This window comes from Aptenodytes forsteri, unplaced genomic scaffold (genome assembly GCF_000699145.1).
Source record: "Aptenodytes forsteri isolate BGI_AS27 unplaced genomic scaffold, ASM69914v1 Scaffold336, whole genome shotgun sequence".
Taxonomy (NCBI): domain Eukaryota; kingdom Metazoa; phylum Chordata; class Aves; order Sphenisciformes; family Spheniscidae; genus Aptenodytes; species Aptenodytes forsteri.
This window is the reverse complement of record NW_008794911.1, coordinates 5,790,353-5,813,786: the sequence shown is the minus strand read 5'-3', so window position 1 is coordinate 5,813,786 and position 23,434 is coordinate 5,790,353. Positions and strand designations below refer to the sequence as shown.

General features: G+C 34.9%; 1 protein-coding gene across 1 annotated transcript in view; it reads left to right on the top strand.

Annotated features, from left to right (window-relative positions):
* MALRD1 (MAM and LDL receptor class A domain containing 1) overlaps positions 1-23,434 on the top strand; it is a 306,398-nt gene that overhangs the window by 146,095 nt on the left and 136,869 nt on the right. The window contains exons 27-28 of the mRNA XM_019470989.1: positions 13,191-13,436; positions 16,258-16,415. Of these exons, the coding sequence (XP_019326534.1) occupies positions 13,191-13,436; positions 16,258-16,415 (404 nt within the window). The remainder of the gene's footprint in view (positions 1-13,190; positions 13,437-16,257; positions 16,416-23,434) is intronic.

Here is a 23,434-nt window from a genome sequence, read left to right as displayed (position 1 = left end):
TGCTTCTTTCATCTACTTTTTTTCCACAAGGTGTCACCTCAGGCCCTCAGCCGCTCCTTTTGTTGTCTCTACTCAGACCAGGTCATTGCCATTTTTGCATATGGAACTGCAGTAAAACTATTGCACACCTGGATACTACAGGTATTAAAGACTGAGGCATTAAGGAGACACTAATTTAGATTCAAGACATTAGACTCACACTGAATGGTCTCTGGCAGGTAATATTATGGAAACTAACATCTCCAGTATTACTGTGCAAAGGTCTCACAGCAGAGATTGAAGATGATGGCTGATACCAGGTCAGCTTTGGAGGAAAATTTAAAAGGTCAAAATATTGCCTTCAAAATACTAGAAATTATGAGGTTAGAAATAATTCATAGCTGTTATGGAGAAGGCCTTCAAATCTGCTTTCTTGTTTAGTCTGTGTTTACTTTGAGGATCTTTTATTTCTTTAAGGACTTTAGTGTAATTGAACTAATGATATATTTTAATATTCTGTGTTTTATCAAGCACTGACAATTTTATAGACACCTAGTACAAGATTTTTTTCTTGATGAAAGTGTTTAAGAATTGGCTGCATAAAGCTTTATATATGACATCTTTACTTTGATGCTATTACAGCTCAGCTTGAGGAAATAGAAAGCATCATTTACATATTTTGTCAAAGACTAGAATGTGCCTTGTTTGACAGAAAGGTTTCTGAACTAATATTTGTATTAAATGTCATTCCATAAGGCTGAATTAAGTTACAAGGTCTACTGCTATCACAACAATAGCCAAATATCTGTATTCTAACAGATGCCTTTGCAGTTGTGTAGGATATGATATTTTCCAGTTTTCTGTTTATCACCTGTTTTTTACAGAGCTATTTGCAATTATACGGGGTTGTAAGAAAAATCTGAATTGTTTCCAAACAGATGAAGTAGTTTCCATAATTCTACTGCTCAAATTCTACTGGTTTTTTGATTCCAGATCTTTTCACTAGTTGAAGGTGTGCTTACATTTGTAGAACAATATAGTTTATGAACACATATTTTGTTGAACATAATCTGGAGCACTTTGTGTAACTAGATAGAGAATGCACAAGCATTTAAAGATGTGATATCAAAAATTTTTTTATTATCATGATGAAAACTGACTTAAGAAATTATTTTCTACAAAAAACAACCTATTGTATGCAATGAATCTGGGGATGATGTGGTAAGACAAGGTGTTACATCAGAAGAAAATTGATACCAATTTCAGCGAATGAGAGCCAGAATGTCAATTTTTTTTTTTTTAAGAGTAATCCTCGTTTTCTGAAGAGTTCTAATAACATAATTCCGTGCTAAGTATGCAATAGCTAACTAGATAGAGAACTGAGTGAAACTGGAAGCTGAAACACTAGTTTTATGTTGTGATAAATGATCATAGAATAAGGACCAGCAAAAATGATTGAAAGATTAGTTTCTGAATCTCAGTATTAATTAATCCAGGTTGTTTAGCTAAAATATTTTGGACTTACAATTATTATTACTATGCACACTTCATAAAATTAAAAGTTTTATGTTGTGATAAATGATCATAGAATAAGGACCAGCAAAAATGATTGAAAGATTAGTTTCTGAATCTCAGTATTAATTAATCCAGGTTGTTTAGCTAAAATATTTTGGACTTACAATTATTATTACTATGCACACTTCATAAAATTAAATAGTTAATTAAAACACTTTAATTGTAAGCATTAGTTGTTTTTCTTTTCATGTGTACTGAAGATCATTATGGAAATAACAAGATATGTTATCCTAGGGGGAAGGACAGCAGAGAGACAGGGTGAAAAAAATAATCTTTAAAATGTTATATTCTTCAGTTTTAGATGAAAGAAGGTCATGCAAAGCAAATGCTTATCTAGAACAACTCTTTGTGTCTAAATTTGACTGAATAGGGTTTCATTTAGCAAATGTCTCTTAATTTTTTAAAACAAAAATGTGACATTCATCAACAGAAATGAACTGTGTCTATTTAATAGCCAGTTAACAAGTAAAAATGAACTATCTATTTCTTGAGGTTAAAAAGAACATAGCCTGTCCACCAGGCCGGGAGTTATATCTACTCTGTCCCTCCTAATGGAGCACATACTTTTGTTTCTCCCCTGCATATCTACATATACAATCACTTGCACAGTCCTAGAACAAATACTGACTTCTAATTCTCAAACTGTTTGAGACTGTAAACTTAGGAAACATGGCTGAAATATCTCTTCTTGTGATATTTTGACATTTTTCATGCTTCTGCATAAAAACAGCACACATAAAAAAAGCTCTGTGCAAGCAGAATGTCTGTTCTAAAGAAAGTATTTCCCTACTAAGAAAATGCATAACAGTTGCACTGTTAGCAAGTGACAATATCAATAGCAAGTTATAATTATTCCATGATGATAAACTCAGGCATGATTTTGGTCATAAGCTTTTAAGCCTACTTCTCTCTTATTCATAATTCTTAACACAAATGTTTTAGTGGGATATATAAAACCTAATTAGGATGATAAATAACAAGTTACTTTGTCTAGTGATGAGGAATAAACAGTAGCTGACACAGCAAATAAAGATTCAAACTCTATCCCAGCCGAAACCAGGACAGTATCCAAGGGAGAAACTTTATTGTTATTCTTAACTTTTTTGCAATAGGATAATAATTCCTCAATCAATACTATCTTAAGCGAAAATTTTGCCTCTCTCTTCATACAAGGAGGAAAAGATCTTTTCTATAGCAGAGCTATTGCTCTTCTGTTGTGCCAGGCAGGGACAGAGATGATTCGTACACATCCTACAACTTACTCCCTTTGGAATCTATTTCTGTGAAGGATGCTTATGTGATTCTGTGTAGTGACTTTTAGGAGATGTACAGATGCATCCAAATGTAAATGCCCAAGAGGATGACTTCCAAGTAGATCCTATACATTGGTCAAAAAGCTATTCCAGTCATGAAGCTAAAGTAGTAAGGCTGCTATAACCCAGCCTTACTACAATTCATTCCTTCTGTCCCTGAAGAATAACCCAGGATTAAGACTCTGAGTTTTCAGAGATAATTTGCTTCTTAGTGGAGATAAAGAGTTCTAAGAGCTGAAATTGCTGATTTGAGAGTTTGGTTACCCAGGCCAGTATTCAGTATTCTATACAAAACATAATCTACTGTTTTATGAACTTGTAAAGACTCAGAGGTGTATTTCAGATTTTTAAAAAAATCTTGAATTTGAATGTCCAGCTTCAAATTAGTGAGACCTAGTTTGTCACAAAGCAGAAATGCCACAGGAAAAGTCTTTCTCATGATTTTGTCACAGCTATAGAAATAAAATTATTCTTCTGTATTTTGAAGTTGTCTAGTGTTGTGTGGCTAGGCTTCAAAAGAATATTGGTGTAAGAAAGTATTCAGCTTCTGTTGCACTTTTAGATGAAAGTTTGGGCCAGGTAAATATGAGGGTTTTGAGTAGTATTGGGGTTTGGGTTTCAGATCTATTTATACTTTCTTCTGTGTTTCCCTTACCTTCTTTTCCAAGTGGAGGAAAGCTGAATGACAGATCTTGCATACAAATCAGTGTATCTGAACTGGTCGTGAATAAATTTAGGCTAGATGCTAAAAGGTTCCCTTATCTGAAAACTGAAAAATAGCCTTTTGGTAGCAGAAATGGAGAAAGTTACTGATTATATTGAAGGCAGAGGAATTGCTTGAGGTTGTTGCTTTTCATAAAAGTGAACTAGACCTAGTGATTTGAGCAATTTCTTTTAATACCCAAGTTCCTATGAAGTGGGATAAAACAATTTCATCAGGACTTTCTTTCCAGCCATAGACTTTTCTGCTGTTTCCTTGTTCAGTCACTTGCTAAGCTTATGTGTTACTATTTGCTTACCTCAAAGAGTGCTGCTAAACGTGAACACATACCAAATTGAGTAAGTAAATAAAGTTATTATTGCTTTGGGGAATAAACACTTGTGCTGGATTGGACAAATGTTAAATGAGGATAATCAATAAAAAATGCTTTTTTTCTTAGTTGTTCATACTGGCTGGAAAAAAATAAGGAAGAGAACTACTTGATCACATTAGGAGACGTTAACAATATAAGTGACATTAGAGCATACAGGTTCCAAATGCAATTGTTGTTACTTGTAGAATCTCACCTCCAACCACTTATGCTAATTTTATAGGTATTTTTTTCATTTTTTTCTTTCGTTGTCTGAGAACAAACATGACTGTAACACAGAGGAAATGGAAAAGCTGACCATATTAGAAGCTATGTTTCTTTGAGATACTGAGTGATTAAGAGTTTGTTGGTATCTTTCTCTTCCATCAAACATAATGCATTTTTCATTTTCCTATTGACCTTTTCAGTGGAGGCTCAAAGGTGTGTGAAAGGCTGTTCAAGACATCAATAAAATCTTTTAATCATCATGTCCTCTTCAGCTCACTATAGCATTCTGCCTAATATAGATAGAAAGTTTTGTAATATCATATGGTAAATACAGTAATCCTGAAACTTACTCCTTCTGAGCAATGAGAGATGAAGGATTCATAGGGGTCATGAGATTCAATTTAATTGGTTTTGGACTTTTTTAGTTTCTCCTACACCTGACTCTTACTCAAGTATTGCTACAGAATTTAAATATAGCTGTGTTTAAATGCTGTATTTTTTAATAGAAATTCTGTGCAAATTATGTTTCCTGCAGCTCTTTCACACTTTCATCCCATCTGTACGTAACTGAGAATATTCCAGAGCAGTTTTCTTTGTAATTTACATTTGTATTTTTGAATATTAATACTGATTTAAGGGAATAGATTGACATTAATAAATAGTAGAGATCCCCAGCTGATAATAGATATACATCATTTGTTATCTTCGCCTTTGAATACTGAACAGTCTTATGCCAATTTAAAGGCATTCCTGGACCACGTCATAGTGTCTAACTTGTCAAAGAAAATGCCAGTTCCTGGAAGAGACCTCTGAGGTCTTGTGGACATATAATACAATCACTCAGTGACTATTTTGTACTTTCACTGCTTGTCTTTTTTCATGCCTTTATTTGCCAGAGAATGGGTTTCTAAAAGTATTTTGGTTTATACTTCCAGCTGTGGAACCAACATTTCTCAAGTTCTGGGCCTCTGCCTTCTCTCACCTAGGTTGGTCAGCTGGTTGGTCAGGCTGTTAGTGGGATTTTAGGGAAGCATTTTCCACCTGTCACATTTACTGAGCACAGTCTGGCAGCTCTGGCAAGTTGTACAAAGGGGATTTATCACTGCACTGCAGCTCCCCCTTCCACTATATGCTTTGGGCAACAACTTGGAGTGTGGTGGAGAATGTTCCATATGTTCCAAATGAACATATTCCAGTGAAGCCGGTGAAAATCTCTCCTCCTTCAGCCTGAGTTATAACATCATTAAATGCTTTTAGTTCACTGTCTACCCAGCTTTCCATTGGTCTCCTTATAGAAATTCCCTTCTGACGTACCTCAGCTATTCAGAGTTTGTGCACCCTATTTCTCATGCTCAGACTGTTCTGGTTTATCAGTTTCTGCTTTACTTCAAGCCATCTTTTAGATTCAATCTGCAGATTTTTCTCCCGTAAGAAACACAGGCAGTGAAACCCCTGACCGGAGTCTGCACTGGGCACCAGGAAATGCAAATGCCATACCTTCTTACACCCTTCAAACAATCAGATAGCAATTGGATCATTAAACTGAAGGTCACAACTAAACCACTTTGGGCTCTAAGGTAGAGATGTCATCAGCTATGCATCAGTCCAGGCTTTGATAAAAGCACTATAACATTTAGCTGCTCAGGCAAGGTTTCAATGTACAGTTATACAATGCATTTTAGGTGAGCTGTTGAATTGTGCTTCTAAAGGGCATGCTACAACTTGGAATCAAACCTGGAGATCTTCAGAAGGCAGCTTGACTGGCTTCCTTCCAGATCTGCTGCACCAAGATATTCTCACATGGCACAGGGTCTGTATGATTGCCTTCTATGGTGGAGAAAGCTGGAGGTGCAAGACTGAGTTTAAACCTTTTGACCTAAAAATGCATACAACTACTAAAAGTCACAGATGAAAGGAAAAAAAAGAAAGATTTTTTTAAATGTTTGGCATATTTTTAGGGTTGTGGATTTCATACCTAACATTCTTCTTTCTGTGTCTTTGCTAAGTTCATGCAGCGAATATTTAGGCTTAATTTGTTTGAGCCGGAACAAGGCCAAACAAAATTTTGTTTCATTTCATTTTATTTTATTTACTAAGAGTAAGCTCAGGTGAGTGAGTTAAGCTTTTCAGGTTCATTAGCATTTAATCTTTCTCACTGTAATAGATGCATATGATAAGTACTATTGTTTTTGAAAAAGCGTTGCTTAAAAACTAGATGTGGATTCCTTTTTGTCTTAGTATTTCTTTGTCCACCCTCAAGAAGATAGGTTCTAAATTTCATCTTGGGTTTGGAAAGGGAAGATTGTATATAAGAATTGATATATCCCTGTTCCCATTATCCATATGTCCTGTTACAGCTATTTTCCTTGTCTTCTGTTTTTCCTTAAAGAAACTCAATTTCTTTAAGTTGGAGACTTAAACCATCTGATTAGCACTGGACTAATCATTATAGCATGTATTGTATCTTGTTTCAGTTTTCTGGCAGGGAACAAAACAGTCTTAATGCTATTGTAATAGAAGGAGTATCTGTCAATGAATCCAGGACTAGGTCTCTTCTTATTCACCATGGGGATTTCCCATCTGAAGAAATTAACTGAAAATTTCCTTTTAAGCTGACCTGCTAGCATGTTTTATAGACTAAACAGGTGTAGAATTACTCAAGCAACATTGGAAAGTATGCACTATTTCTATTACTGACAGTATTAGTATACCAGTACTGTAATAGTGGAGGAGTTAAAAAGACCTAGTAAGACCTTCTTTAGTCAAAACCTGCTTTTTAATTTCTTTTGAGTGAATGCACATTCACATGCACCTAAGCACTTGAGACTGAAGCTTTTATTCTTTATAATATTGTTTTTAGGGTTCCCCTGCCCTGCCTATAGTATATCCAATAAACTCAGTATGAAGGGGCACTGAGTACCCATCTTGCCTTCAGCTCCTCTTATTCTTGAGAATTTCTGTTAACCTTAAATATGGCAAAGCACAATGTTAGGGCACACGGAATGTGTCACAGATAGGCTATGTCTTAAAGTGTATTGAGTGACTGATAAACGACCATCCTTTTCTAAGAAGAAATAATAAAGTACCAGCAAACAGAACAAAGAAGATATTTCAGTGCTCTGTCATGGATAGAGATCGTTGGGCAATGAAGCTGGTGAAGGGTCTGGAGAACAAGTCTTATGAGGAGCAGCTGAGGGAACTGGGGTTGTTTAGTCTGGAGAAGAGGAGGCTCAGGGAGACCTTATCATGCTCTACAACTACCTGAAAGGAGGTTGTAGCAAGGTGGGTGTCAGTCTCTTCTCCCAAATAACTAGCGATAGGACAAGAGGAAATGGCCTCAAGTTGCGCGAGGGGAGGTTTAGATTGGACATGAAGAAAAATTTCTTTACTGAAAGAGTGGTTAAACATTGGACCAGGCTGCCCAGGGAAGTGGTGGAGTCCCCATCCCTGGAGGTATTTAAAAGACGTGTAGATGAGGTGTTTAGGGATATGGTTTAGTGGGCATGGTGGTGTTGGGTCGATGGTTGGACTCGATGATCTTAGAGGTCTTTTGCAACCTTAATGATTCTATGATTCTATGATAATGTTGAACAGTGATAGGTTACCTTGCTGTTTATGTTTTTGATTCTTAATGGTTCTGAGGATGAATATTACTGGATCTAATTATTGGAAAGGAATTCTCTTGTGTCTGTATGTGGAAATGGACAAGAAATCAACTGAGGAAGTTTTGGTTGTTGGAGAAGTCTTCATCAGCTCTTTGTCATGGCAGAAACTTAGAAGGTTAACAATTTCTTCTCAAAGTACTTCTGCAAATGAACTCAAGCTGTTGGTTTTTTAAACTTTGGGTTGCTCAGAATGCTAATCAATATGTCAAGGTACTTGAGAGGCTTAAAAACCAAAAATTCAAATGTTTGCACTCAATCCTAGAAAAAACAGACTATTTACAAAGAAAGAGCTGATAATGTGTAGTAGTTCTTAAGTCTTTTTTTCCAGCACTTCAACTTCTGAAAGTCTTTAAAAATTCTTGTAATTTCTAAAGCTTTGCTTTTGAAACGAGATGCATTTTCCACATTCCTGTGCTGACAAGTCATTATTACTATGCATCATCACCTGTGATGAAAGCACTTTACTCTGTGTCCTTGGGTTATGCTGGTGAGATATTAGAGGAAAGATGTTCTTGTTAACAATTTTTTTTAAGGACGCATGCAATTCAGTCATACAGTAATGTCAGCTCAGAGCAAGAATGATAATGGAGTAATTGTTGCAGGGAAAAACTCAGAGATCTAAATTATCTAGAGAGCCCCTATCCCTGAGATGTCAAACTCTTAGCCTGCTGATTAATTACTGTGACCTCTATACCAGATTATGGTTCTACAGGAACTCTAGCTTTGATTTAGGAACAGGTATACTTCTAGCTATGTGAATATAAATAAAATATTTTGAAAATATTTTGAAGCAGTTCTAGCTTTCCAAGCCTAATGATGTGTTATTCTGATACTTCTGAGGATTGTAAACTATCCCATTCATTTGATTTGGATTTTGGTTTGGAAAACATAGATGATACCATTAAATATAAGACGTTTGAGAAGCAGAAGTTTAACAACTTTTGGAATATCCTTATCACCAATCTATTTCCTGTGGTTCTAAAACATGAATTAGCTTGCTGGTGATTTTAAAGCAGTGCTGATATAAAATAAGAACTGAAAAAGAAACAAGATTAAATTACGAGAATTAGATGTTAAAAGCTTATAAATAGAGTCATAACTAGTGTAACCCTATATATAATCATAGTTTTGCAATTTTCTAGGAGTTCTGATCTTTTTTATCAGTTTAATTATCATACTTAATTTATTTCCAATAAGCAAAGATATTTAAAGGACCAGCTTCAAGAAGATTGGAATCTCATGGAGAAATCTGAGGATTTTCATCTTTATTTTGTAGCTATTATAGGCACAGATAAACATTTAGTTTATCTGTTATAAATTCTCATGATTATATAAGAAAATTAAGGTCCCCAACTGCACTTTGATTTTTAAAACCAAAAGGCACTACTATTAACATGTAATTTAACCTCCTCTATAATACTACTCGGGTTTTAATCTAGAGTTTACCTTGATTTATCAAATAATTTTTAGTTAAACTAAAGTTAAACTCTTGGGAAAAAATTCAGTCTTTATTTAAAGCTCTTAGCTGATGGAGAATATATCACAGTCCTTGGTTATCTGTTCAATGCTTAATTACTCAATCATTTTATTTTAATTTGAACTTCACTAACTTCAGTTTTCTAGCACTGGATCTTGTAATGTTGGGGTTTTGTCTACTAGATTAGAGCTTTCTGCCGTCAGTGTTTGTCTTCTTACAGGTAATTATAGAACATGATCAAGCTATTTCTTAAGCTTGTCTCTGATAAATTACATTAATTGAGCTCCATTTGGTCACTCAGTGTAAGTGTGTCATCAGATAATTCCTTTAAGAATCTTTCATGGCCATTCCAAGCAAATATGACACAATTTGTTTTCATCAATATTGAGTGAAAATGAAATGATTGCATACTCAGATATGAGTGCAAACACCTTGTGAGAACTTGTAATGGATTTTAATGGTAATGAATGGTATTAAAAAAAAAAAAAAGAATAGCTATTACCTGCATAAAGGGAAGGATGAGGGATAAAAACTTTGATAAAAGGCAACCTAAATGTTGAGGAGGAAACAAACAACTGATAAAGAATTTTGGTGATAAAAAAATCAGCTTTAAGTATAAGGTGTTTCTGAACAGAGATATAGGAAGATCATCTGAAGGTATTAAGACCTTTTAAGTGATAGTGGAAAAAACCAAGTCCTTCTCAAATATCTGCATCTGCTAAAGTAAAAGAAAAGAATAAATAAAAGGGTACTTGTGCATCAGCTTATCATACATTAATGGAGTTAATTTATTTTAGGGGATTTAAAATTTTATTTTAATTTATTTTCAGAGAGGAGCTAAACAAGCAATAAGGTTATTACTATGATATAAAAATTAGCTACCTCATAGAAAAGTCCTGTTGTGACACAGGCTATGGTTTCAAAGATTAAAGAATAATTTTTTCCCCTCTGGAATTACTTTTTTGAGAACACAACCATTCTTGACAGAGTTTGAAGTTTACATGAATAACACATGTAGGTGATGTTTCTTAATATTAATGTCTTTTCTGTAATTTATTACTGTTCTGCCTCAGTGCTGCAACCTATATACCATGTAATCTTTATTACTATTCAAAGTTCATTGATTTAGAAGATAAATCATATTTCAGTTCTGCTAATAAGATTATTTTTTCTCTTGATGTTTGCAGGAGTGTTTTTTTTCAAAATGCATTTAAGAAAAATACCTTTATAAAATAAAGGCAATTAATCCTTGTCCTAATTACATATTTTTAAATATAAATGTTCCATCTGTTGATTTTGCTCAGGGTATATAAAACAAGGGGATTATTGACTGGTGCAGCTCTTTTCCTCTGTTGTATAAATCCTCCTCAATTCAGAGATTATTGATCTGAAAGACACTAACAGCTCCTTTGGGTCCACTGCAGCCTGGTGTGTTGATGCAGTTACCACATAGGGCAAAAAGTCTACCTGCTAATAATCTTTAAGAAATACTGCTTGGAGGAAGAAGTTACTGAACCTTGCTAAGGAGAAGTTCCTCTCAATTAAATATCCCTATTATACCCACAAGCATCTATATAACAGCGTGTTTGGATTGTTAGGATTGAGAAGTAGGGAGGAAAGAAAGACAGCTCAAAAAAACCCTTTTCTTATAGTTTGGGGCTTTTTGTTTGTTTGTTTGTTGTTGGGGGTTTTTTTTTACAGTTATAAAGCCTTAGAAATATGTCATTTAAAGAGAAAACATACTATGGAAGCACATCCAGAAACAAGCCATGTTACAGATTCAGTTAGACACTGTAATGTCACTCATTACACATGCTTGAAAAGATTCATTCATGCCAGAATTCAAGATGGAATTTTTTGTTTTTCCTCAGAAAACAAAGACTTCCACTTTTCAACTCCACTTTTTTTGATGTGAAATTGGAAGCAACGCTACAATGGGACCGCAAAATGCAATAGTTATTGCAATTATTGATCATGATGAACAGCAAGGAAAAGTTTTTCCAAGCATGGACTGCATCTTAAAATTTAAATTCCTAGTTTGCTGACAAAATTTTTTTTTTTCTTAAATTCTTAGTACAATCACATAAAAGAAATGTAGTTTTATAATAACTAGCTCCTACAAATAGATGCCATTTAAATTAGGCAGAATTTTATAGCAACTCTCTGTCGCCCTTTGGGAAACAACACAGATGATTGAAATTCTGAAGCAGATTGATAGAAGTTTCTGATGGACTCCAACTGTCTTGCAGGTTGCAATAATTAGACACTGACTGATACATCGATACAATTATTCTGTTCTTTTGGCCAGGACCATTTTCAGAGATTGTGTAATAATAAAAATTACACTGACGCTTTCATAAACTTGTAACTGTGAACTTCAGACAAGTCTTTTTCCTCTAGTCAGAGCCTACCCATTTTCCTTGTCTCCAGCTCTGGAGACATTTGCGTGATGTTCTTGACATTCTAAGTCATTATCAGATTTTTATTCTGGCTTGCTTCTTTCTGTTCAGGACTTTTTCCTCCTTTCTCTGAGCAACTGTTAAAAGCTGAATCATACACAGTCTTCTAAAGCAAGCATGATACATACTTTTATGTTACTAAGAAATCAGGAATTAGAAATGAATAATTTCCCTGGAAAACTTGCTAGATATTTCTATGGTATTCCAATATTTATTTAAGTTTATTTGTCTATTTTTACTAAGTATGTGTTAGGAGGATTTTTCACTTAAAAAAGAGGGGTTAATGCTTGTTTTCTTTAGCTAACTTCTAGTGATTCAAGGCTTGTTTTCACTTTACCCAAAGCCTACAGCAAGTGGGTGTGGCAATGCTTCTTCACTTAGTTTGAGGCATTTGTAATTTAGAGTCTGGAGTAAAGAAAGTCCTAGGGATGAAGGTTGTCAACACACCAGCTGAACACCCCAACTCTTATGTGCTTTTTGTTGATAAATATGTTATTCTGAGCTCTTAATAAAATCCATCCTTATGTGAATTTCATTTAGCTCTATCAGGTCCTCCTTTAAATTTAAGTAGTGGTAATGGAAAAAATTTTTTAGCACCATGTGATCTTCAGTATCAATTAACTCAAATTCCTCCCATACTTGTACAACTTTCATACATGTGCATGTTTTAATTTTATGTCTGATGAGCTAATATAGTGATACTCCTATTTTTAAATAAAATTATGCTTCTGGATTTATTTCTAGCAGAGTGGAATGGAAGAAGGAACTAAGGAGAGTCCATTTCAGAATTTTGTGTCTCCCTTCCTGATTAGAGAATGTACAGAAGGGGCTGCTTTTTATCCAGATCCCTGCAGAAACTGATCTGAAATGAAAACATGAAGCTTGGAAATGGATCCTGTGAAATGAGTCCTACAGTTTTTAGGCTGTACAATAGCAGAATTATCCCTCAATAATGCCAGGAATACTGCACAAAAAGGACAGCATCACCCCACTGAACTCATCTGAAAAAAAAAAAAAGGAATCCATTAAAAGGCAAACGTCTGTAGTTAAAATAGAAAAGCTTTTTCTTCCAAATTGGGGCTGCTAAACTAAGCTCAACTTTGCAGCTAAAATGAAATGGTTAAATCCTACACCACATGAAAGGAGAATGTCAGCAATTAAGTCAGACTAGAAAGATTTGTTAGTGAAGGAATGCCTGCCTTTACAAGGGAAACATTTATTTAGGCAATCTCTTGACAAAATACAAAAGAAATAAACTGATAATGGATTGGCACTTCAGGGGAACCAAAGGCTTTTAATAAAACTGCTCTGGACCACCCTCCTCCTCCTAAATATCAAACTCTCTGAGATGTAACCTTCCAGTAACCTTGCTGGGATGCATGGCGGTGCGATTCACCAGGACACCCCCATTCTTCTCTTTTCAGGCTCCTGCTCGCATGGCTATTGGCAATGTCAGAACGGCAAGTGTTACAGACCAGAACAAAGCTGTGATTTTGAAGACAACTGTGGGGATAATACAGACGAGAGTGAATGTGGAACTTCCTGCACCTTTGAGAATGGCAGATGTGGCTGGCAAAATTCTCTGGCAGACAATTTTAACTGGGTGCTAGGGGTCAGCTTGCCTCAAAGTCTTAGACCTCCCGGGGACCACACTCTTGGAAATAGAACTGGTATGTTGTCAGTTCACAAATGAGATGTAATTGTCTTCATGGAACTTCTCATACCTCCCTTCACAGGCAGCAGGGAGTCTAATCAGGGTGTCATTTTTAATGAGTTAAATGTGTAACAATATCAAAATAATAATTACTGTTGTAAAATGACTTTAAGTTAGGAAAAATTGATTCTCAGTTGTTTTTCCTTTAAATATTGCTGTATGAGTCAAGCAAGATAATTTGTTACTTGTCAGGAGGGGGCATTTGGTCTGGTTGCAGCTTGCAAGATTAAGTTAGCTCAGCTCTGAGATCCACTGGGTCCCACTCCTCCAGAGCTTGAGCTCATTTCAAGGAAGCTTAAAGTTACCCATAGTGACTATTCATAGTTTAATTTTAGGTAATTTTAAATAAATAAATTTAAATAAATAAACCTCCTTTGTTAGTGGCAGTGCAGCTCCTGGTTTGTTTTGGCCGAAGCACCCAGTTATCTGTTCCTGTTCTTGCTACAAGCTCCGTGCCTTCATCCTCTGCCTTTGAAGGTCTCATAGCTCAGGCAAAGATGTTGCCAAAGCTGAGCTCAGAACTGATCTTAAATTGAAATATTCCACAGCAGAGTTGCACAAAAACGTGGGACTTGTATTTAGTAGTTGCTGAATGTTTACATGAACTGCTGAAAGGCAAAACCCAATAAACCCAAAGTTTACTTGAAGATATGTAGAAACTCAGGGACTAGTGAAAGCTTGCCAAGGTGACTGAAGGTGAAACAGGCACAAATAATCACAAAGATTATGTGTTCATATGTTTTTAAATTTTGAGACAGTACAGCCTGGCTGCATTTCACTGATCTCAAAGTAAGATGCAGTACAAGAGAACTGCCCTCCAATGTGTCCCTGTCTTTCATTTGGCTTTTAAAATAGCCAGTTCTGTTAGAACACAGATTTATGTATCTCCATGGTACATATGTTGAATCAACTCCACATATGAATAAAACTACTCCTGATCTGATTCTCAAGCTTGGAAATTTACCCTAAAATCTGAAAGTTAAGTGTTTTTGTTGTAGTGAGTGATCAAACAGGTCAAATTCTCCATTTCTTACGCAAGAGCTGCTCTATAGTCTTGAAATTGTGTTCTCAAATAAATATATTTGGAACTAATTTAACTTTACACAATTTTAATGTGGTCAATTTTTTAAAGGTGAAGTTGGTATCTGGCCATATTGTTAGAACTGATAGCACTTAATAATTGTGTTCATCATGAGAACCAAAACAAAATTCAGCTCAGCTGTTAAAATTTTGTCATATATGGTAGAGAATACTGCAGTATTCAGTGATCGGTCCTTGTACAAAGATGAATTTCAGCACTTACTTCCAAAACCACAGCTCTTGAGCTTACATCTAGCAATTGCTTAATTCTAACTCCCTTATTAACACCTCCATTTTCAACATTAAAAAGTTGAAAATTTGCTTATGACTAGAATTACATCATTCTGGTTGGAATTAAATTATTTGTCCTATTATCTCCTAGCCAAGCTTGACAAGCTGTGATCAGTCCACTGTCCCACAGTGCTGGTCCCAGTCGTTCAGATCAAGGGGCCTTTCAGAGTGTCCTTTGTCTACCATCTCAGTCAGTCAAGTTTCCTTCCAAAGAAGACTGTGAAAGTTTTTTGGGTTGGGTTGCTTTGGTTTGGTTTGGTTTCCTCCAGACAGAAGTCATTTGCCTAATATTAAGCAGGTGTTAACAAACGTCAGCATGCCCAGCGCTCAACCCAGTCTAGCCACGTCTTCCTAGCAGACTGATGCCATGATATGGCATGCTTTTGATATCTCATAGTGTTTCTGTACATGGCTTTTTTAACACACAAAATAGCAGATGTAGAAAAAATGAGTTCATTTGAATTTTCTCTTTTTTTTTTTTTTTAAATATTATCATGAATATGTCACTACACTTGTTAAATATATGCTTGACCTCAGGGAAAAAGCAAATTTCTTATCCCATAATATTATGGCAAACATCTATGGTTGTAAATTAGCCAGAGAAATGTCAAAATTAGAATGAACCCATTTTACTCCATCTCTAATGAAGTAAATTTTTTTTCTCTAATTCATATACAAACTTTAGTAGGTATGCAATTATAATTTAACTGTGTTATTTATACTACATTTATATTTATGTGAACTACACATTTGGTTTTTGTACAAAGAAAAAAAATAATTTGAAAACTTGCAGAATTTATTATACTTCTGATTAAAAATAAAAATGGAAAACTCAAGGACCATATCAGTGTTGGAAAATATCAACTGTAGGCATCTATTTTTGCAATTTCCTCTCACTAAATAATTTAAATGTGAGTTAATATTCTTACATTAAAGAGTACAGATGGCCAAAGGAAATATGAATCATTAGGGATACCTAATGATTTATAAATGTATGAAGCTTTTTTGCCTGTTTCACAAGTTTTTGTATAGTGTGACTTGTTGTTTTGAAGGTTATCTTTCAGAAAACTTCATCCTGAAATTTATCACAGTGTGACTATTGTATGTCAAAATAGCAACTAATGCTGTTGGGCAAGGACATGTAATCAGAGTAGCTGGGAAACATGGAAGTATTCTCACTCTTCTACACAGGCCCATCCAAATCTTAAGCTGCTCCCAGTTTATTTCTGATATAAAAAGTACACAAGGAATGTGATCTGGTCATTTTTTACTCTAAGCTGAGGTTCACTAGTATAGTACCTATATGGGAAGTATACTTCATATGTCTGTGCATTTACTTTGCTGAGTTTTGGAATCTAATTTGAAAGTCCAAAATAATTTTTCAGTAATACATCATTTAATTTCAGGACAATTCCTGTATCTTGAAGCCACTGCAATCGGCCTAAAGAATGAAAAAGCCCATGTGAAGAGTTCCAGATGGAAAGAATCAAGTGGGACTTGTATGATGAGCTTCTGGTACTTCAAGTCATCAAAAGCCATGGGACATATTCAGGTTCTGATTAAGGTAATAAAAAAACCTTTTTCTTTTGAATATCTGATATCTGTAAGGGTGTATGTGCTTTGGCACTCTGACGTTCTGTTGTTCGGCTTGTAGACTGGAAGAGCTCCCACGCGCCTCCTAGTTCAGCACTGGTTTTTATTATTCTAGTCTCTTTAAAACCTTTTACCCTTTCTCTTCACAAAGAAGTTTTTCTGAAAAGCCAAAGAAAATATTTTTAAAACTTCTTTCTATTTTCCCTCTTCACATACAGTACCTTTCTCTTTGATATTCTCTACGAGAGCAATTTTAATATTTTGCTGCCATCCCTATTGGTAGCTATCAGTATACAACCTTATCATTCTGATGGGATGACATACACTAAAAAAATGAATTAGCAACCTGCACAAAGTGAGAATAAAATGCAAAAATATGACTGTATTAAATTATTTATCTTTTTATGTAGACTGGTACAGAATATATAATCCATTTTCTTTAGAAATGGCATTTTCTTCACTAAATGTGGGATGACCAAAAAATTATAAAAAAAAGAAAAAACTAGTTATTCAGTTAAAAGTGAAAACTGACACATTCCTTGAAAATTGGTTGTTCCATTTGTTGTTCATTAAAAAGAAAAAGGATTAAATGCTTGTAAAAGCAAGTTTTAAGCCATAATATGATTCTGAGTAAAATGTAGAAATTAATGAACAATGTAGCAAAAGCATATATTTCACCTCCCTGTGCATGCTGTGCATTTTAATGCCATTGGGCATTTTAATGGTGTTCCAACACGACCAAATATACCACTTCTAGATGTAGCAAAAACCTTTGCAAATGAGAGTTTGTGTATTTGAACTTACCTGTACCTGTGCAGGGAGTTCTGGCTATTCAAGTATAAATTGTGGTACAATTTGTTTGCTACATGTCTGCTAACTTCTCTTTCTTCAATATCTCTAATAAAATCTTGGGATAGAAATTATTTTGGTGAACTGCACTAAAGTTTTGGTTTTATTTCCAATGCACATGTTGACTGCCTTAGCTTTTAATGATAAATCATATTTTGTCCTTGAAAATAAATTGCTAAAAATTGTTTCTCAAATGTTCTGGATATTATAAGAATAATTCAAAAGCCTGTAAGATAAAACATTTCAATAGCCTTTAACATCTAAAGACACAACCTAGGCTAAGTCTGTCCGAAATAAAAAAACAATGAGCCCTTTGGCAGCCATTAGGAGATTTTTCTCATGGATTAGTCTAAACACCAACAAATAACAATAGGCCACTCATCAAGTAGCTGTATAGTTAATGAGATATATTTATACAGCTATTTTTCCTAGAAAAGCTCAAATCCATAAAGGAGGTGAGTAGATTAACAAAAAATAAATTTGTTTTTTGAAAATAACTTCTCTTTGGTAATGTATTCAAAAATTAAAACAAAAATAGATCCCGTTAATTACAATGAATAAATAAAATAAATGCAAAAATAAACATTTATTTTAACTCAAAGTTCAAATTATGTTCTCATCACATTACTCAAAGGTGTATTTTAATTGTAAACTAACTTGCAAACTTTGGTGGAAAATAAATAGCAGCTGCTTTAGGTATGTGTGAGTAGCTTGCACTTAAAATAACACTGTTGATTGCATACAGTAATTATCACATTAAGTATGTTGCAGCATGGACAGTTGCCTTAAAAACAGAAAAATAATTATATCTCATTTTATTACATGCAGTGAAATTAATAATACACATGGAAATACTTCTGTTAAACAGGAGACAAAAGAAGTGAAATAAAAGAAAATCAAACAAACCACACCACCTAAAATTAGTTAAAAAGAAACATTTATTCTCTGTTGTGATATTCTCTCTGGAGGATTCAAGTCCAGTAACTAAAATTCTTAATAATTTTTTCTACCCTCAGGATGGACAAAAAGATTTTTTTTTTTTTATTTTTTTAAAAAATTGACCTGAACAGAGTTTTACTGGATAGTTCTCCCCATTGATAAGAGCCTGTAAAGATTCTTTTCTACTGTACTTTTTAAAATTTGTTTGAAATATAATGCTCAAATATATGACTTCTATGCAATTTTCTAGATCACGATCAGTAATATTTCCTTTCTCTAGGTCTTGGGAATATTCTTTATGTTTTCTCTTTCTTTTATTCTTATTACAGTGAGACATTGCCCTCTTCTTATTTTCACCTAATTTTACTATCTTAATAAACTTTTCAGACATTATTTTTATGTTATTTTAAATCCTTGCCTCCAGTGAGCTTAAAGAGATTTTTAAAAGCAGTGTAAATAGAAGACATTTGAGTAATGACTTATTATTCTTATTCAATTTTTTTTAATGAAGGCAAGAATTCTGCATGGAGATAGGAAATATTATTCTCATTATTGTATCTGGGATTGTTTTGCAGATCAGCCTAGTTTACCTGTTATGTTGCTTATAAGGATTCATAATTCAATATTATAATTAGAGTTTCTATTTAGCACTGTCTTTATGAATAAAATCCAGTTAAACAATACGTAGTCATGTGAAGTCATACTGAAGCTTCTCCTGCTAGTCCAAACTTCAATACAAATATATATTTCCATCCAGTTTGAGTATCTCTTGATTCAAAGTTAAGTTAATGTCAGTGAAAGCAGATCAGTAGATTGTGAGTAGTTAAAAATGCAAGGAAGAGGAGATGACCTGGGAAGGAATTTACCGTCTCAAGTTTGACAACTTAGCAAACTGTCTCTAGCTAAAGCCATTACGTCCATTAAAAGTTGAACTGAGTGTCAACACTGTACACACCAATAGCACAGTAATGAACAATATGATGAGGAAATATCGTGTGGAGGCAGAATGAGGAAGACAGTTCTCCTCCTGAATATCACAGTGGAAGAAAAATGGTAATGAAGAGTAAAAAGCCATTTTTTTTAAACCATAGTTCATGGTATGTATTGATGTCTTCTCTTAATATTTGCTTGTCCACATTCAGGAAGCTTAAGAATATTATCTATCATACTACTAAAATAGTATATTGTATAGTAGATTATGCTATAACCAATAAAACTGCAGGATCATAAAAGGGATACTATAGCCAAGCATGAACTTTTATGTTAAGGTTTGCAGTTAGAGAAAACAAATTCATTTTCTGAAGGAATTTCTTTGCAGTTACTGTTTTTTTTCTCCTCAAATTGTACTTCATATTCTTTGTATAAACCTCTCTGTATATGGAATAATAATCCAATCAAAATGATGGGCTGTTGAACTAGATGCAAAAATACAGTATTCTTCAAATCAACCCCCCTCAACATTTATGCAAATGAAAGATATTGACATTACAGCTATTTATGGAGACTGCAATATCCAACTCACCATCCGTCTAAATTGAAATTATGAAGTGTTTAATAGCAGCGCAAAAGCTCACCGGGCAAACAGAATATTACCAGAAGAGATCTGGATATAACTAGTCAAAACTTTGCTACTGCAGTGAGATTTTGAGATACTTCTAATCTTCTCTGGGCAGCTGTAAGAGAATACAATCCGTTGTAGGAGATATACTGAAACTAAAGTGCAGCATATTCACTATGCCTGTTTTAGCGGTGATGGTGAGGTTCCTCATCAGCACCCAGTACTGGTTTATTTTATGAGTCAGAAGAAACATTGTTATTTTTAAATGTGCTTCTAAAGAGGCAAGCAAGAATTCTTAGGTGAAAGGAATGATACATTTTATTGTTCTGCTGATCTCAACATGTTTCCTACTGCTGCTTATGTTGTTTCTGTCATAAAGAAGCAGCAAGTCTTAGATATCACAATGGGAAAGGAACAACAATCAAGGGATAAAACCATTTGTTGAAGATAATTTTTGTGGGATCAATGTTAATTGCCCTGCATATAGACATTGTCATTAAAAAATATAATTTAGGATTTAATACAATTGGAGGGGGTGGCTCTTTCAAGGATTTGAAACAAGCCTCTAAAAAGAAATATGCAGATGAGGAAGATGAAACCTGCCATTAGTAACTACCTCCACTGACTGTGACAAGGGCAATATACACAGGATCTCATTAGGAAGTTCCAGTGGACCTTACTCAGGTGTTTAATTAATTCCATCCAGTTACAAATGAGCAACGACATAATGATTTTCAGGAGGACAAGAAGTCCTGGCCAGCTCATGGCAAGCGAAGCAGGGCCCCATTGGCACCGCCGCAGCGACAGACTAATCTGGCCAGGGCAACAGGCAGCTGGAGCCAGCAGCCAGCGTCCTCCAGCTGCTCAGGGCTGATGCAGCACAAACCCTGTCACCTGGTTGCTGTGGCTTCTCAGCAAAAGCCGGAAGCCGTCACAGTTGTTCCCTTGATATTGTTATTGTTTTTAACTAGCCTAAGGTAGAGACAGAGGAGAGGGCTAGTACTGTAGAACTGTATAACTTAGCAGGTGCCACAGCTCAGGTATAGATGGCTCATGGTGGTTGTTGTAATTCCCTGGTTATTTTTAGTGGAGCAGCCTACTGTCCCAAGCTATCGACAGGAAAACCTACAGCAGAGATGCTGCAGATGCCAGCTGATATCTTCTGGACATTTGTATTTCTACGATCGAGCAGTTTAAAATGAAATTTTCACAAATCAATATAATTGACCCTACTTCTATGGGAAGTCACTCAAGAATAAAGTCTGAGGAAACAACTTATTCTACTTCACAGCTTAAAATAGACTGTGTATTTCTACATTGATTCTCTCACTGGCTGCATGAAAAACATTCAACTCCTCACATTAATGTAGAAGTTATAGATTTCATTGGGTTCAGGTAGCCTCAAAGCAGATTATCTGACCTCCATGCAGCTAGAGGAAGAAACTTTAAATTTTCAAAGATTTGCTTGAATGCTTTACTTAAGAATCTGCTGAACTTCAAAGCATGCTCCAAACAATGTCGAAAACGTGGATTTTTCACTTGCCCTCTTAAGACATAAAAAACATTTTAGAGAAATTCTTTAAATCTAAAGCAGAAGTGTAAAGTTTTCTAGTATTTGTATATGGGTGAAATAGATCTATGAACATATTTAGCTATATGTTCAGTAGCTTACATTTATCTTTTTGTCCTTTGAATCCTAGTATTTTGTCTACTTCAAATAGTTTTCCTTTATTAAATCCAGCAAAATACACATTCAGGAGAATTTGGTTCCACAGCAGCACAGGGGTAATGGCCTTTATTTAATGGGTATCTATAGCTCTCAAAAGGGAAACAGTTTTAAACTCTTTACTCCCATAGTTGACTTGTGAGCTGTTGTTAAAAATTGTATTTGAGTCAATGAAATGTCTCATCTGACTAATGAGTTAGAGTAAGGAAGTACTGTCTTAGTCCCGGGAGCTTTAAAGGAAATCAGTGGGGATACTGTGAAATACAGTATTACTTGTCAAGAAAGAAAGGAAGATTAACTTTTATGGCAGCTTTACTTCCGAGAGCAAGATAATTTTGTATTTATATTTCCTGAATTGAATGCAGAATCTGAAACAGCACTTTCTGTCTTTTTAGGTGTTGTTTCAAACAGGGTTGTTGTAGGTCTGATTTTGACCCCATGACATAAGCATATCTCCAAGTAAATTGAGACTGAGACAATGTTTAAATAGAAATAAGTCAGTTTTCAGTGGAAGCATCATTTCTCAAAAACAGTTTTCATAGAAGGGACAAATAAATATGCGCAACTGTAGATAAGGGCAGACACCATTCAGTGCATTTTATTTTCTCAGATGAGTACATTAGGAAGTTATTTCAGTCTTCTTAACTGGAAATTATCAGAAGCATAAAATTCATTGTATTCTTAAACTGCAACCAGATGTAAGCATTCATTCCAAAGAGTTGGTGAGCTGGAATAATACATTTGGACGTGCTTTGAAGGAAAAACAATATTTTGAAGGAGAGTTAAAGGATCACCCTTGTATTTTGGAATCTTGCTCGTGAAGACAAGAGGTTCATCAGAGGATTTGTAATTTAAAATCTTCATATTTCCAGAAAGACATATAAGAGAAATTGTTCGTATGTGAATTATTAAGCATTTTTCTGTTTAAGTTCTTTGAGAACTTGACCTTTTTCTCCCTTAGGAGATGAGGACGATGAGTAGTAAAGGATTAGTGTGACTAAGGGCATGTCTCTGTCAGGCAGGGCAGTGCCTGGTTAGAAAACTGAGGCGGCTGACAGATTTAGGCGGCACAATGCATACCAAATCATCGAAGCAACACAACAATATCTTGTTACGCTACATCTGGAATCACAAGCCCTGCCTCTCAGGGCTAATACCACTATCCTATTTTCTATCCCAGCCTGGCACCATATTGCACAATGTGTCATAGATGAAAAATGCACTTTCGGTCTCCTCCACACTGCACAGTTCTCCAGTGTTTCACTGAACTCATTCCCCAAATCAGAGATCTCTGGGAGTGATTTACTTTACTGATTTGTCAGCTCATAATCTCACAGAGTGATGGTGGTTACACTGCTGCTTTTTGGCATATGAGGCTTTGAAGCATCTCTAGGATCTTTGCAGGTCAGACTTTTGCTCGTTTCTAACACTTTTCAGGGCAGACATTCAACAGTTAAAGTTGTGATTTAAGTGTGTTTCAGGGCAGAGTTCTTTTAAGGATCACAGAGCTGCTGTTTAATCGTTTTTACTGAAGCAACAGACATAAAAATCAGGTCTTTTTAATATAGCAGCTGTGAAACAGATATATTTTTATGAAGACAAAAGGACTTTGTCTAAATGATAGAGGTATAGCCTTGAGCTTTGAGCATTTTTATTTTTTGTATCTCTTCTAAATAGGTAAATTTAGAAATTCAATTATTGTATCTTTTTTAAAAAAACAAAAATAAATAATGCAATGTGTAACCTGGTGCCTGCTGATATCTTTTAGAAAGCATATAACATTGATCAGACCTGAAATCCCAAGACAGTATGTAATTTTCCTGATCAACAACTCCACTTGAAAAAAACACACTGAACATTTCTAGGAGTTCCATTTAACCCCAGAAAAGGTGGAAGATCTTTCTTTTTTCCTTTTTCC